This window comes from Mercenaria mercenaria, chromosome 2, assembly GCF_021730395.1.
Source record: "Mercenaria mercenaria strain notata chromosome 2, MADL_Memer_1, whole genome shotgun sequence".
NCBI lineage: Eukaryota > Metazoa > Mollusca > Bivalvia > Venerida > Veneridae > Mercenaria > Mercenaria mercenaria.
In genome coordinates, this window is record NC_069362.1 from 15750975 (window position 1) to 15764189 (window position 13215).

Consider the following 13215-nt stretch of genomic DNA (forward strand, 5'->3'; position numbering starts at 1 on the left):
TTTTTCAAAACTTCAGAATATACCTAGAAAATTCAGCAAATAAAAAGAATAGGGTTGTGTGCTTGATTTTTTGCTAGACTGATTTGAAAATTTTGGACCTAACGCAATTTTTCATAATGGAAGTCTATGGGAAAATAGCAACTTTTATAACATTTTCGCGAATAGAAAATTTTCCACAATGTAGATTTTAATGAAACTTCCCACAATCGTAAATAAACATAGGGCGTGAAATAAAATGTATAAGTCCAATAAGCTTTATTCTACGTTTTCTGGATAAATGACGTTATACCATCACTTCCGGTTTCTCAAACGTGCAGAACTACCTTAAACAATCTCATCTGTGATTTCTTTTTGCAAGTCTAAAGAAATTTGATCACAGATTTCTAAAGGTAACTGTATCTCTCGCTATATGAATACTTCAATTTAACCCTTACCCTGCTAAATGTCAATAATGAACTTATCTGTCATCTAAATACACAGTACCATTAACTGCTAAAAGGGGTGCTTACCAAAAAGATACAGACTGAATGGCAAACAGTGGAGATCATGATCAGACTGCATGGATGTGCAGGTTGATCATAATATACACTGGTCGCAAAGGCAGAATCAATAGTGTCCAGCATGATAAGGATTAATACATTACCAGTAAGGACGCCGTTTATTTCTGTTGGTGGGTCCCAGTTCACTTTTAATGATGTTGATCTGATGTCACTGAATGTCAGACTTCCTACTTGTGACGGTACTGAAACAGAAATATTGAACATGCAGAGAACAGTAACAAACATATATTATAAAACTGAAAGAAATCTTTTTTTTAAAAGATTCTTTTTAAACATACCACTTCATTTAAAGATACTAATACTGACTTTTAATACACACCTATACTGAATTACAATACTTAAACATTTATGATCCTTTAATAGTAATGGCCTACAACTTCATAACTTTGCATTATCTAGTAGCTCAATATCCCATCTTATTATTCTAGGATCCAAAATGACACATGATTTTCTGTACTTGTTTACAATGAATATAAAATTACAACAAAAAAACACAACAAAAACACTGCATCATCTCAGCACAGTATGCTTGTAGCAAATTTATGAATTTAAAATTTCTTAATCTCAGGACATATAATATATTTGGGAGTATCAAAATTATACGTACCGTCTTCCAGTGTTCTAACTGTTTTAGGCAGAGCTTTGGGACCATCACCCATTTTTGTGTAACACAATACTGTGATATTGTACTCTGTGTATTTCTGCAAACTGTTAAAAAAAAACAATAATATAATTGAAATCATACAAATTGTTAGCAGTATTACCTTTTTTTACAAAATACTGTAAAGCAGCTTAATTTCGTGGTCGCAGAATGTCATAGACTTAACCCTTAACATGCCTGATTCTGCCTTTGTGACCAGTGCAGATCATGATATGCAGGGTCAATTAAAATGGCTATATATGGATATCATCAATGGGATTTTTTTTCCTGTTTGTTGGGAATTAAGGACTGACTAAACAATAAAATCCAAAAAATATTAGTCTCCTGAAAAGAATTAATGATTTTATAATACAGTACAACCTCTCCAGAGCGGCCCTTTCTTAAGCAAAAACCTCTATACCAAAATCATCAAAATTTCCCTAACCTGAAATATACTATCAAATTCACCTCTTCAGAACAACAACCTCTACATAACAGTCAATATTTGTTTCTCCCAAAGGGTGTTGCTCTACAGAGGTTGCACTATATATTGATAAGGGAAATAATATAACTACTCTGTACTCCTTTTTCTATTTGGTAAAAGAGGTTTCTATTTTTATTCCAAATGTAAAGCAGAAAACTGTTATTATCACGGGTAATGTAGTGGAATTTTACCTACCAGAGAAATGTCCTTAAATTTAGTTTAAATTGGTAAAACTTGTTTGTAAAACATCAGCAGTGAATTTCTAAACCTACCTATGAAGAATTGTTTGCTGCGTTCCTGTAGGATTGGTTGTATCATGTGGCACAACATTCACAAACTCTGAAAATACCCCTTCCAGTCTCTTGCCAAGCACCTTGTAACCTAGGTTAATGCCATTTATAAACTGCTGATTCGGAGGGGTCCATCTAACATTTACAGCTGTTGAATTCAATGGAATTACCTCCAGACCTTCAGGTGGAGCAGTCGGGTGACCTTCCTCTGTCTTAACCTAGTTAATGAGAAAGATTCCATCTTTATTTGGTTTAAGACAGCTTGCATTTACAATCTCTTTGATCAAAAGATATGTTACTTATTATATTTTAAGATGCAAAATAAACAAGAGCTGTAAGACAGCACGCTCGACTTTTCTCAGTGCTTGACTATGAATTAGAGCTTTGCCAGTATAAACTTTATAATACTTTAACCAAAATATTCTAAGTTAAAAAGGGACACAATTCTTGTCAAAATTCAAATCAGAGGTATGGGGATTGTTTCTCCTGGTTTAGACTCTGATAGTAAATGATTATTTTAAGTTTCAAGTCAAAACCTTGAAAGTAACAGAGATATTTGACTTTATCAAAAACTTTAACCAAGAAGTTTTTAGTTAAAAGGTGGCATAACTCTGTCAAAATTCAAATCAGAGTTATGGTGATTGTTCCTTCTGGTGTAGACATCGATAGTAAATGATTATTTTAAGTTTCAAATCAAAAGCTATAATAGCAACAGAGATATTTGACTTTATCCAAATCTTTAACCAAATAATTTCAAGTTAAAAAGGGACCTAACCCTCTCAGATTTCAAATCAGAGTTATGGGGATTGTTTATCTTGGTGTAGACTTTGATAGTAAATAACTATTTTAAGTTCTTAGTCAAAAGCTTTGATGGTAACAGAGATATTTGACTTTATCAAAAACTTTAACCAAAAAATTCTAAGTTAAAAAGGGACCTAACCCTGTCAAATTTCATATCAGAGTCATGGGGATTGTTTCTCCTGGTGTAGACTTTGATAGTTAATAACTATTTTAAGTTTCAAGTCAAAAGCTTTGATGGTAACAGAGATATTTGACTTTATAAAAAACTTCAACCAAAAAATTCAAAGTTAAAAGGCAGCATAATACTGACAAAATTCAAATCAGAGTTATGAGGATTGTTCCTCCTGGTGTAGCCTTTCATAGTAAATAAGTATTTTAAGTTTCAAGTCAATAACTTTGATAGTAATAGAGATATCTGATTTATCAAAAACTTCAACCAACAACAACGCTGACGCTGGGGCAAGTGCAATAGCTCTATTTTTTCTTCATAAAGTCGAGCTAGAAATACAGAATGTATGTCATGCCATATCGCTTTACAGAACTCAAAAAACTGCATTCAAGTCTTAATCTGACTTTAACCTAGTATTCGCATTCATTGCAAATAGATACTACCAGGAAAATCAATAACTTTTCCTAGATTTTGTTTCTATTTGATTTAATGTCACACTGACACAATTAAAGGTTATATGGAGACATCCTAGCTTTTTTATGACTTAAGAAGACTTCAGATGCCTCTCCAGGCATTATTTCTTCATGAGCTGGCACCTGGGTAGAATTATGTTCCTCATATGAAAGAATCTTACACCCCAAGCAAGGTCTGGAACTCCAGCAGTGAGGAGCAAGTTATTCAAAGACAACAACATTGACCACTCGATCAGAGGCCCCCAAACTACCTAGTAACTAGAGCTATAAACATGAGCATCACCTGCAAGTGCCATCGCTTGTGTGAAAATGCTGAACAATATGTAAGAAAAGAATTATAGTTCAGATTTTCTAAGTACAAAAAGGGACATATTTCTGACAAAATGCAGGTTAGAGTTCTTGTTCTTGGTCTACTTACTTATTTAATGATGATAAACAAGCTATAGCTCTTACAGTGTTTGGGAAAAAGTAGACCTAAACAAAAAATTTTAAGCTTAAAGTACAGAAAGGGCCATATTTCTGACAAAATGTATCAGAATTATGGTTCTTGGTCTACAGTTACCTAATGACGATAAACAAGTGTACAAATTTCGAAGCTGTAGCTCTTAATGTTTTTGAGAAAAGGTGGATCTAAACAAAATTTAACCAACTCTGACGATCAAGTGACCACAATACCTTACGGATTTTTTTCAGAATTAAATTTGAGTATTTCCATCAAATTAAAGCACACAAGTAAATCTATGTACCATCAGGTACATTAGCAGAAATCAGCTAGAACCTCTAGAGAGAGAACTTACACGTATAAGATTGCTAAACACTCCAACACCTTCAATATTGTAAGCAGCTATCTGGATCTCATACGCTTCGTTGTATGCCAATCCTGTCAACTGGTATCGGGGACTCACGCTTAACTGGTTGACAGTTGTTCTCTGGAAGGTACTGTTTGGGTACCCAGCTAACTTATACTGTATAGTGTAGCCTTGAAGAGGCCCATTCCATGTATCCTCATCTGGAGGCTGCCAAACTAACATCACAGAGGTGTTGGTGTGCGGCATGCCGGTAAATCCTTTTGGTGGACTACTTGGGGCTGCAAGAGAAGCGACAAGCATTCATATAACAATTACAAAGTAACATCTCTGGTAGAACCAATCATGCATTTAGAGATGAGTATATGTGTCAAGTATAGTTTTTCATGAATTAATCACTAAATGCAATTACATGTATATTTATTGAAAGGCAGAATAGTGATAATTTTATGGGCACCACATAAAAGAACATTGAACAGTTAAATATTTACAATGCTGTAGTTTTAATTGTGTTGAACAAACAGGGTGGTTATAAGAGCAAGGGTTTGCTTTTTGAAGCTCTTGTCAGTACAGATACTGTGCTGGTAATCTGGTACTTGATTTGCAGTTTTGCTAAATATAACATTTCAAGAGCCCCCGTGGCTGAGTGTCAAATTATTTTCGAATCTCTTGATAAATGGCACAGTTATTGACTCGACAAGAAACACCTTTGAGTTCTAAGTGTGAGCTAGGGGTCTATGTCTTGCACAAGACACATCCTCTCAATATAAGGAACATTTATGCCAAGTAATTTTAAAATCTCTTCATCAATGGCAGAGTTATGGACTTGACAAGAAACCGACCATAATCTTTAACCTCTAAGTGTGACCTTGACCTTAAAGTTAGGGGTCTGGATCTTGCGCATGACATATTGTCTCATTGTTGGCAACATTTATGCCAAGTAATTTCAAAATCCCTTCATCAATGGCAGAGTTATGGACCAGACACAAAACATACCTTGTTAATCTTTGACTTCTAAGTGTGACCTTGACCTTGGGAGCTAGGGGTCTGGGTCTTGCACACGACATGTTGTCTAATAATGGTACATATTTATGCCAAGTCATTTCAAAATCCCTTCATGGATGGCAAATATATGGACCAGACACGAAACAGACCCTGTTAACCTTTAACCTCTAAGTGTGACCTTGACCTTGGAGATAGGGGTCTGGGTCTTGCGCATGACAAGTCGTCTCATTATGGTGAATACTTATGCCAAGTTATTTCAAAATCCCTTTATGGATAGCAGAGTTACAGCCCAGACAAGAATTTACATGGATGGACAGAAGCACGCACACACACACACGCACACACACAAACAAGGACGGACAGTGCGATTTTAATATGCCAACCTTCGGGGCATAAAAAAAGTTATTGGACATAATAAGAGCAATTCACTAGGTTTAAAATCATTTAACTTCAGAGCTGATGAATTGTTAAAAGTTAATTTTGTCAGGTGTAACATTTAAAACAATCTAATTTAATCAATTATAACTTACGTTGTTGTGGCATCTCTATAGCAGGATCAGGTTTGGGGTCACTAGGAAGACCTTCACCTACTTCATTAGAAGCAAACACTCTGAACTTGTAATGTCGTGCAGGTCGAAGACCAGTCACTGTAGCTTCCCGAACATCTGGCTGTATTTCAGCATCAGAAGTTAACCAACCTAGATCATTATTTCCTAAAACAAATAAAAAAAACAATCCATGATTTTGAAAAACAAAAACATAGCAACATGGTCCCTGACCCTTGACCCTAAAGCACTCACATGTGTACATGGCTTCAAGTGTGTTTGTATAACGTAATGGTACAAGTATAGAATTAGGTTTCTTCTATGTTAGCTTATATTATATACATGTCACACATATTTTTGAACCTAGGGCAATAATTTGAACAATTACAGTAGACAGTACTACTCTGATATCACGCACCAAATATTAAGGCTTTAGCTATTATTGGTTCAGAGAAGATTTCAGTGTTTCTTAAATATAAGCCTACAATAAGTACATGTCACACACAGGGAGTGGCAATTTTTGACCTTAGAGCAATAACTTGGACAATTATGGTAATGAGTCGAACCCTTATATCACATGCCAAATATCAAAGCTGTGGAGAAAAAGATTTTTAACGCTTCTATTTCTAGCTCCATTTTTGGCTACAATGTGCAACTAAGCAGAACCCTTTGATCAGCTTTGGTAGAGGACAATCTAAGAAACATCCACACCAAACTTCATTAAAGTCCAATCAGCGGTTGTTGGGCAGACACACTTGACAGACAGATGCACAATGTATACACCATGAGCAATTTGTGCTCAGGTAAGCTAAAAACAGAAACTACCATGTGTCACTAATTGTTATTATATTAGTGTGTTGCATTGGACAATTTCTAATGCCTTTAATGAATACAAGCTAAATCTTTCTTTGGTAAAATGAACCATTCCAGTATGTCCAATTAGGAAGAACAAAGACAATTTCATTTATACCATACTTAAACAAGAGCTGTCACTAATGGTGACAAATGCCCTCGCAGCGCCTTGACCTTTGACCTGGTGACCTTGACCTTTGACCCCAAAGTCAGTGGGGGTTGTGTACTCAATAAGTACTATCAGCATGTGAAGTCTGAAGGTCCTGGGTGCAGTGGTTCGCGAGTAAAGTGCCTTCATGCAAAAAGTTAACGGTGCCTTCATGCAAAAAGTTAACGCTGTGATGAACGGATGGACAGTTGAAAACTAATATGCCTCCCTTTGGGGGCATAAAAAAAGTTCAAGAATACTTAAAGAAAATGTGTTACTTTAATAAATTAAGAAAACTGAAAAAGAACATTATCATATACATGATCTAAGAAAGAAATATAACCTTCAGCTCTGACATAAACAAGGGTACAAACCTTCATTTGCATACAGGACCTCCTTGTACTGTACACTAAACTTGGTAATTGGGGTATTACCATCATAGCCTGGATTCCATTTCACAATGACAGCTCGTACATCAGTAGGATGTAGTGTTACTGACGTAATAACAGGTGCCTGAGGTAACTCTGAAAAAATACCATTCGGAATGAAGCTGTAAGAAATTGGCAAGCAAAGATTCTACATTATATTGGATACAATTCTTTAACAGATAATGTAAAGTTTGTATTTATGTACTGGGCACTCTGGGCACTGTTTTTACTTAGAGATCATATATTTCCTGAATATTCTTTCAGTAGGAATGAAAATGATTATATAAGCCTTAAAAAAAATCTAAGTTAATCAGAATGGTTACCTCTATATATAATCTGTATCTAGGTATATGTAAAATTCATTCTCCAGATGGATAAACATAGAGTAAAACAAGCGTAAAAACACTGCAGCTACAGAGGTGAATTACATCAACATTTGTATTTCATGAAATCATAATTATTTACGTGGGACAAATTTTCTTGTATTTTGTAAAATCATTTAATGTTTAAAATTAACCTTTTCCATTGAAAAAGTCACAGTATTGAGAAATCAGAATTTTGTGGGTATGAAATTCCCTGCCTTTGGCTGAAACAGCTTTTTCATTGGGATTTCTGTTTTCGAAATAGAATGAAAGCGAATCTTACATGTTCATTGGGATATGATTCCGTGGATTAAACAAACCAAAAAAAATCCATAAAAATTAAGTCCCCCAATAATATTGACTACACAAGTATTCACTTGAACTTGAAAATTTCTTTATCATTTCTTTTCAAAACAGCAACCTAAGAAGCAAATGCATCAGAAGAAAACATACCAATTACTGTGAGCGACACAGTTTTTGTGTCATTTCCTCCTGTTGACGTCACATGACACGTATAATCTCCGATGTCTATATTATTGATACCGGTGATGGTTAATGTACCGTCAGTGGCGATGGAACGTCTCACGTCAGAGTTGATCACCAAATCTGAATCAGTGTGTAGCATACGGTGCGTCCACTTCCAAGTCACCTGAATATTTTGGTCATGTGAAACACCACAATAGAATGTTGCAGTTGAGCCCTTGATAATTCTCTGGTCCTGTGGAGGTCTGATAATCTGTGTTCTTACTGTAATAACAATTTATGTCTTATTGGGCACAAAAAAAGGATAACACATGATAAATTAAGAAAATAATCTCAGCATTTCAATGTTCCAAGTATTTCATTTCATTGCATTTTTACAACATCAAATATAAGAGAAATGACCAAAGCATCATAACATTTGATAAATCAAAGGCTGTAACTCCACTGACAATCATCAAACAGGAAAATGCTGATGATATGCACAACTAGGCTTGATAATGATCACGCTTGTAAAGTTTGCTGTAGATCAATCCAATATAGTCGAAAGAGTTGCGTGGAAAAACTTTGTGATGGACAGGCAGAAAAACAGAAAGATGGACAGCACTTAATATGTCTTCCCCACTAATCAGTTAGTGGTCTCTGCTATTTCTAGCAGATTCAAAGCAAAGCAAATTGAATGTGGACTATTACTCAATACTAGTTTGTGATTACATAGAACAACATACCATATACAGAAAGTGAGGCAGATGCTGCGATGTGACCCTGGCTGTTAGAAGAGTTGCATGTATATATCCCAGAATCATCCCTCTCAACAGACACAATCAGGAGACTGCCACCTTCCAGTATCTGGAATCTGCCAGAATCTGTGATTTCTACACTCCCTCCACCTGCAGTTTCTGTAAATTACATTCAGTATGTCATTTATATAAATAAATAAAATTTGACTAAAATGAATGTTTTTAAAAGTTAAGAGGATACCTGTACTTCCATTTCTATGTTGAGACTACTCAGTGCTACTTTACAAGGGACCACTTTAAACACTGACCATATCTGGTCATACATTTGTACACTAAATCTATTTACTTTATAACTTACAGAACTAAAAGGTACATGCAAGAGATGAAGTGTAGCACCCTACGACATGCTGGTAACTAGGGCCGATTCCAGCCAAGCTATAGTATTTCGTGTAAGGATTATATTTCTACTTAAATGTGAAAAATTTCAACTAATCTGAGCTCTTTGCCATATTGAGAAACAACTGTAGTGTAGACTAGTTATATTCACAATGATCTATATAGCTGACATTAATCTCATGAAAATATGTAAACCAGTCAATATAACGGACAATAAATAGAACACATCAAATGGTTACCTTTACCCCACCGAACAACTGGTTTCGGTGCACCTTTAGTCTCACATGTAAACCGAGCATTTCCCCCTTCCAGTATAGTTATATTGGACGGAGCTTCTATCATTCGAGGAGGGGAACTATTCACTGTAATATGATAAAAAACACTAACTTCTCAAAGAAAAGTGAAATATGAAATTTACCAAAACACACACAAAAAGTAGAAGTATTCATTATAACAAAACTAACTTAAAAAGAATTGATGATGTACAGAAAATGTCATTTACTCAATAAGGCTGCAATACATAACAATCTAAAACAATTATTTCCCATTCACTCTTCACAAGTTTTCAATATACTTGTTTTGTTCATTTTTTAACCCTTATCATGCGGGAAATGACTGATTCTGCCTTTGTGACCAACGTAGATCACTATCCGTGCTTTTTGATCATGATCTGTACTGTTCACTTTTCAGTCAGTATCTATTAGGTAAGCACTCCTTTTAAGAGTTAATGGTAGTACTGCCCATATTGAAAGATGGACAAGTTTATTATAAAAATTTAGCAGGGTAAATGTTAAGTCACACTGATGTAACTTATTAGACATGCAGCAACTTTCCTGCTTTCCATGGTGGAAGAATATTCCCGATTCCTACCCCCATCTCCTACCCCTGGAATTATATCAGGCACAATTAGGCACCTTGGAAGAACCACTAACTTTCCATAGGCCGGCTGGATGACTTCCTCACAACAAACACCTTTCCTGTATGCAAAAGCCAGATTGAAAGGCAAGTGATTCAAAGTCAGGGAACTTAAAAGGCTCAACCACTTAGACCCATCATCTTTCACTGACTGACTTTAAAAGCATTATCTTCCCTCAATATCTGTTTAAACATTTACCTTTAAGCCAGGTGGCTTTGGCGGTTTCTCCAGCAGCATTGCGTAGAAAACACTGGTAAACTCCATCATGTTCCAGGTCTAATTGACTTACTGCCAGTGAACCATTCGGATGTAATGTGTAACTGCTATAAAACAAAAAGTAAAATCTAATTGTATGTATGTGTCATAATTCCATAACAGAGGCAAGTGTAGTATCTTATTTCAAAATACATTTGTCAACTCTGTTCATTCTTTCTGTTTTGTAAGCTAGACATTTTAAAATCAGATGAGGCACAAAGTGAGTTTGATTAACTCAGACCTGAAAAAGCAAAAGTAGTAAACATTCTTACATTTGATAAAAAATGGCAGCCATTTTGTTTCCATGGCAACATAATTACTTTAATTTTAGAACAGAATTTTCCTACTATTATGCTTTCTTTCTTTAAGCAATGTTTGTTTGTTTTGGTTTTAGAGCTGTTTTTCAACAGTATTTCAGTTACTTAAGGACAGGCAGTTACTAGTAACTTATCCAGTATTCCTGGATTCTGCACCAGTATTAATCTGTTCTACACAAATAACCTCCAACTTCTCCACATAAATCAGAAGCCGAAGACGGATGATTTCAGACACAATGTGTTTTATCAAACTGTCATGGATAAAACACCCACTTGGGAATAAAACTCACAAGCCACTAAATGGACAGGCTTCCTTAATTCAAAATGTAATATTAAGATTCTATAACACAAACCCTGTTGATATAATAGGAAACATAAATCAACTGAAAAAAACTTAAAACTTCTAGACTGAAAAAGGGCCATAAATTAGCAGTTCCTATGTAACTATATAATTAGTAGCAATAAAAACAACTTACATGCAAAATTTAAACCAAAATTTCTAATTCAAATAACAGTATATCTTGAATAACGTTCAACCAAGATTTCTTTAACTTTGGTAATCAAGTATGTTTGATGAGAAGAGTATCTCGTGTGAAGTGTCAATCATTACTAAGGTACAGCTTCTTAGTTATGTGCAAAATTTTTACTTAATTTTCAAAGTAGAAAAGAGCAATACTTTAGAACAAATGCAACCAAAAGTAATCCTACTTTATTTCAGCAGGTCTGATGACTGGAAAGCATTGTATGGTTACAACCAAAAACATATCTACAGTTGTTCCTGAATTTGTGTTACATTCAAAAAAAGAGTTATCTAACTTGGTACATTAATTCCAGAAGGTTTGATGACTACAAAGCCTTGGGAGAAGTTTCAGTCAATACATGCAGTGGATACCGAGGTATAAACTTGCATGCAAAGCTTTAACTTTAAGATGTGACACCAATGGCAATGCAAATACCCAGTGGAATAGAATAGTTTTGCTACTCTCTGAACAGTCCAGGTAAAATCCTAGCAATAGACTGACCTGACACATTCCTTATCTGAATTTACCTGGAATTAAAATCTTTTCCTATTTCCTTGCCATTAAAGTACCAGTGTACTGTAGGTGTTGGAAAGCCACTTGCTGTACAGTTGATAGTCACAGTTTGTCCAAAATCTCTCGGAATTTCGTTTGAAATCTGATTGGTCATTGTTGGGCTCACTGAAAAATATATATATAATTGTGATGCTGTTCTCCAGAAATCCTAGAAGGAATAATATCATTTTTTCCACAGGCACTATTAATCCTTACCCTGCTAACTTTCTGAAATGGACTGGTCCACCATTCAATTTGGGCAGTACCATTTATTATTTGAAGCGGTGATCACTGAAAGTTTACTACCTGAATTGCAAACAGTGCAGACCATAATCAGCCTCCATGGATGTGCAGGCTGATCTTGGTCTGCACTCGTCGCAAAGGCAGAATCACTTGATGCCAGCAGACTAATGGTTAAGAAGCACAATGGAAATATGTAAACAGTGATGGTAGGTCAAAGCCTTTTTTGTTCTTGTTGGGCAGTCTGGTAAGAACCACTGACCTTCCAGCCTACAAGCAAGTTGATGGCTGCTTCACATGAAAGCCAGAGCAGGGTAAGTGGCAAGGGTTTCAACAATCAGTCACAGGAGCCTCACATGTGCTAAAGCAATTGGAATCAATCTACACTGCATAAATCAAACTAATGTTTTATCGTTTATATTCAAGTTAAAAAATTATATTATATATTATATTATTCTTCATTTTTGAAAAGTTAAGCTTGACTTTTCAATGCAATGCTTCCCTCTTTTTTTCCAAAGTATTAAATATTTATACAACTTTTAAACAAGTTTCACTAAAACACATCAAAACTAAACACTACATAATTATGGCATATTAAAATCATCCCTAATATGAGCCATACCATGAGAAAACCAACATAGTGGGTTTGCGACCAGCATGGATCCAGACCAGCCTGCGCATCTGCGCAGTCTGGTCAGGCTCCATGCTGTTCGCTTTTAAAGCCTATTGGAATTGGAGAAACTGTTAGCGAACAGGATGGATCCTGACCAGACTGCGCGGATGCGCAGACTGGTCTGGATCCATGCTGGTCGCACACCCACTATGTTGGTTTTCCCATGGCACGGCTCATACAACATTAATTATAAAGACCATATTTACCATAAACTGTAAGATTTGCGCTCGCCGACACTCTGTCGAATCCCGACAGGGATGCCTCACATTCATATAATCCATTGTCTGATGGATTTGGAGTTACTATCGTCAACCTTCTCTGGCCAATTGTTGTTATCAAATATTTGTTGCTGGGCAGAATTTGATTTCTGACATCTGTTACTTTGTACCAAGATATTTGTAATTCCTCCACAGGACTATACAGATAAATATAAATTAATTGTAGAATGAACCAAAGGGGTCTGACTGGATATATAACTGTAATTTCCCTGGCCACAGTTATATATCCAATGACACATGTTTTTGTCCCCAGTGGCTTGGGACTGTTTTAGTATGTCATATTA

General features: G+C 35.5%; 1 protein-coding gene across 1 annotated transcript in view; it reads right to left on the minus strand.

Annotated features, from left to right (window-relative positions):
* Positions 1-13215, minus strand: part of LOC123563301 (protein sidekick-2-like) — a 53037-nt gene that overhangs the window by 28535 nt on the left and 11287 nt on the right. The window contains exons 5-16 of the mRNA XM_053524598.1: positions 12860-13068; positions 11716-11866; positions 10294-10418; positions 9419-9541; positions 8772-8942; positions 8017-8310; positions 7148-7297; positions 5759-5941; positions 4215-4504; positions 1957-2192; positions 1168-1268; positions 644-742 (exon numbers count right to left, since the gene is read on the minus strand). Coding sequence (XP_053380573.1) covers positions 644-742; positions 1168-1268; positions 1957-2192; positions 4215-4504; positions 5759-5941; positions 7148-7297; positions 8017-8310; positions 8772-8942; positions 9419-9541; positions 10294-10418; positions 11716-11866; positions 12860-13068 — 2132 coding nt within the window. The remainder of the gene's footprint in view (positions 1-643; positions 743-1167; positions 1269-1956; positions 2193-4214; positions 4505-5758; positions 5942-7147; positions 7298-8016; positions 8311-8771; positions 8943-9418; positions 9542-10293; positions 10419-11715; positions 11867-12859; positions 13069-13215) is intronic.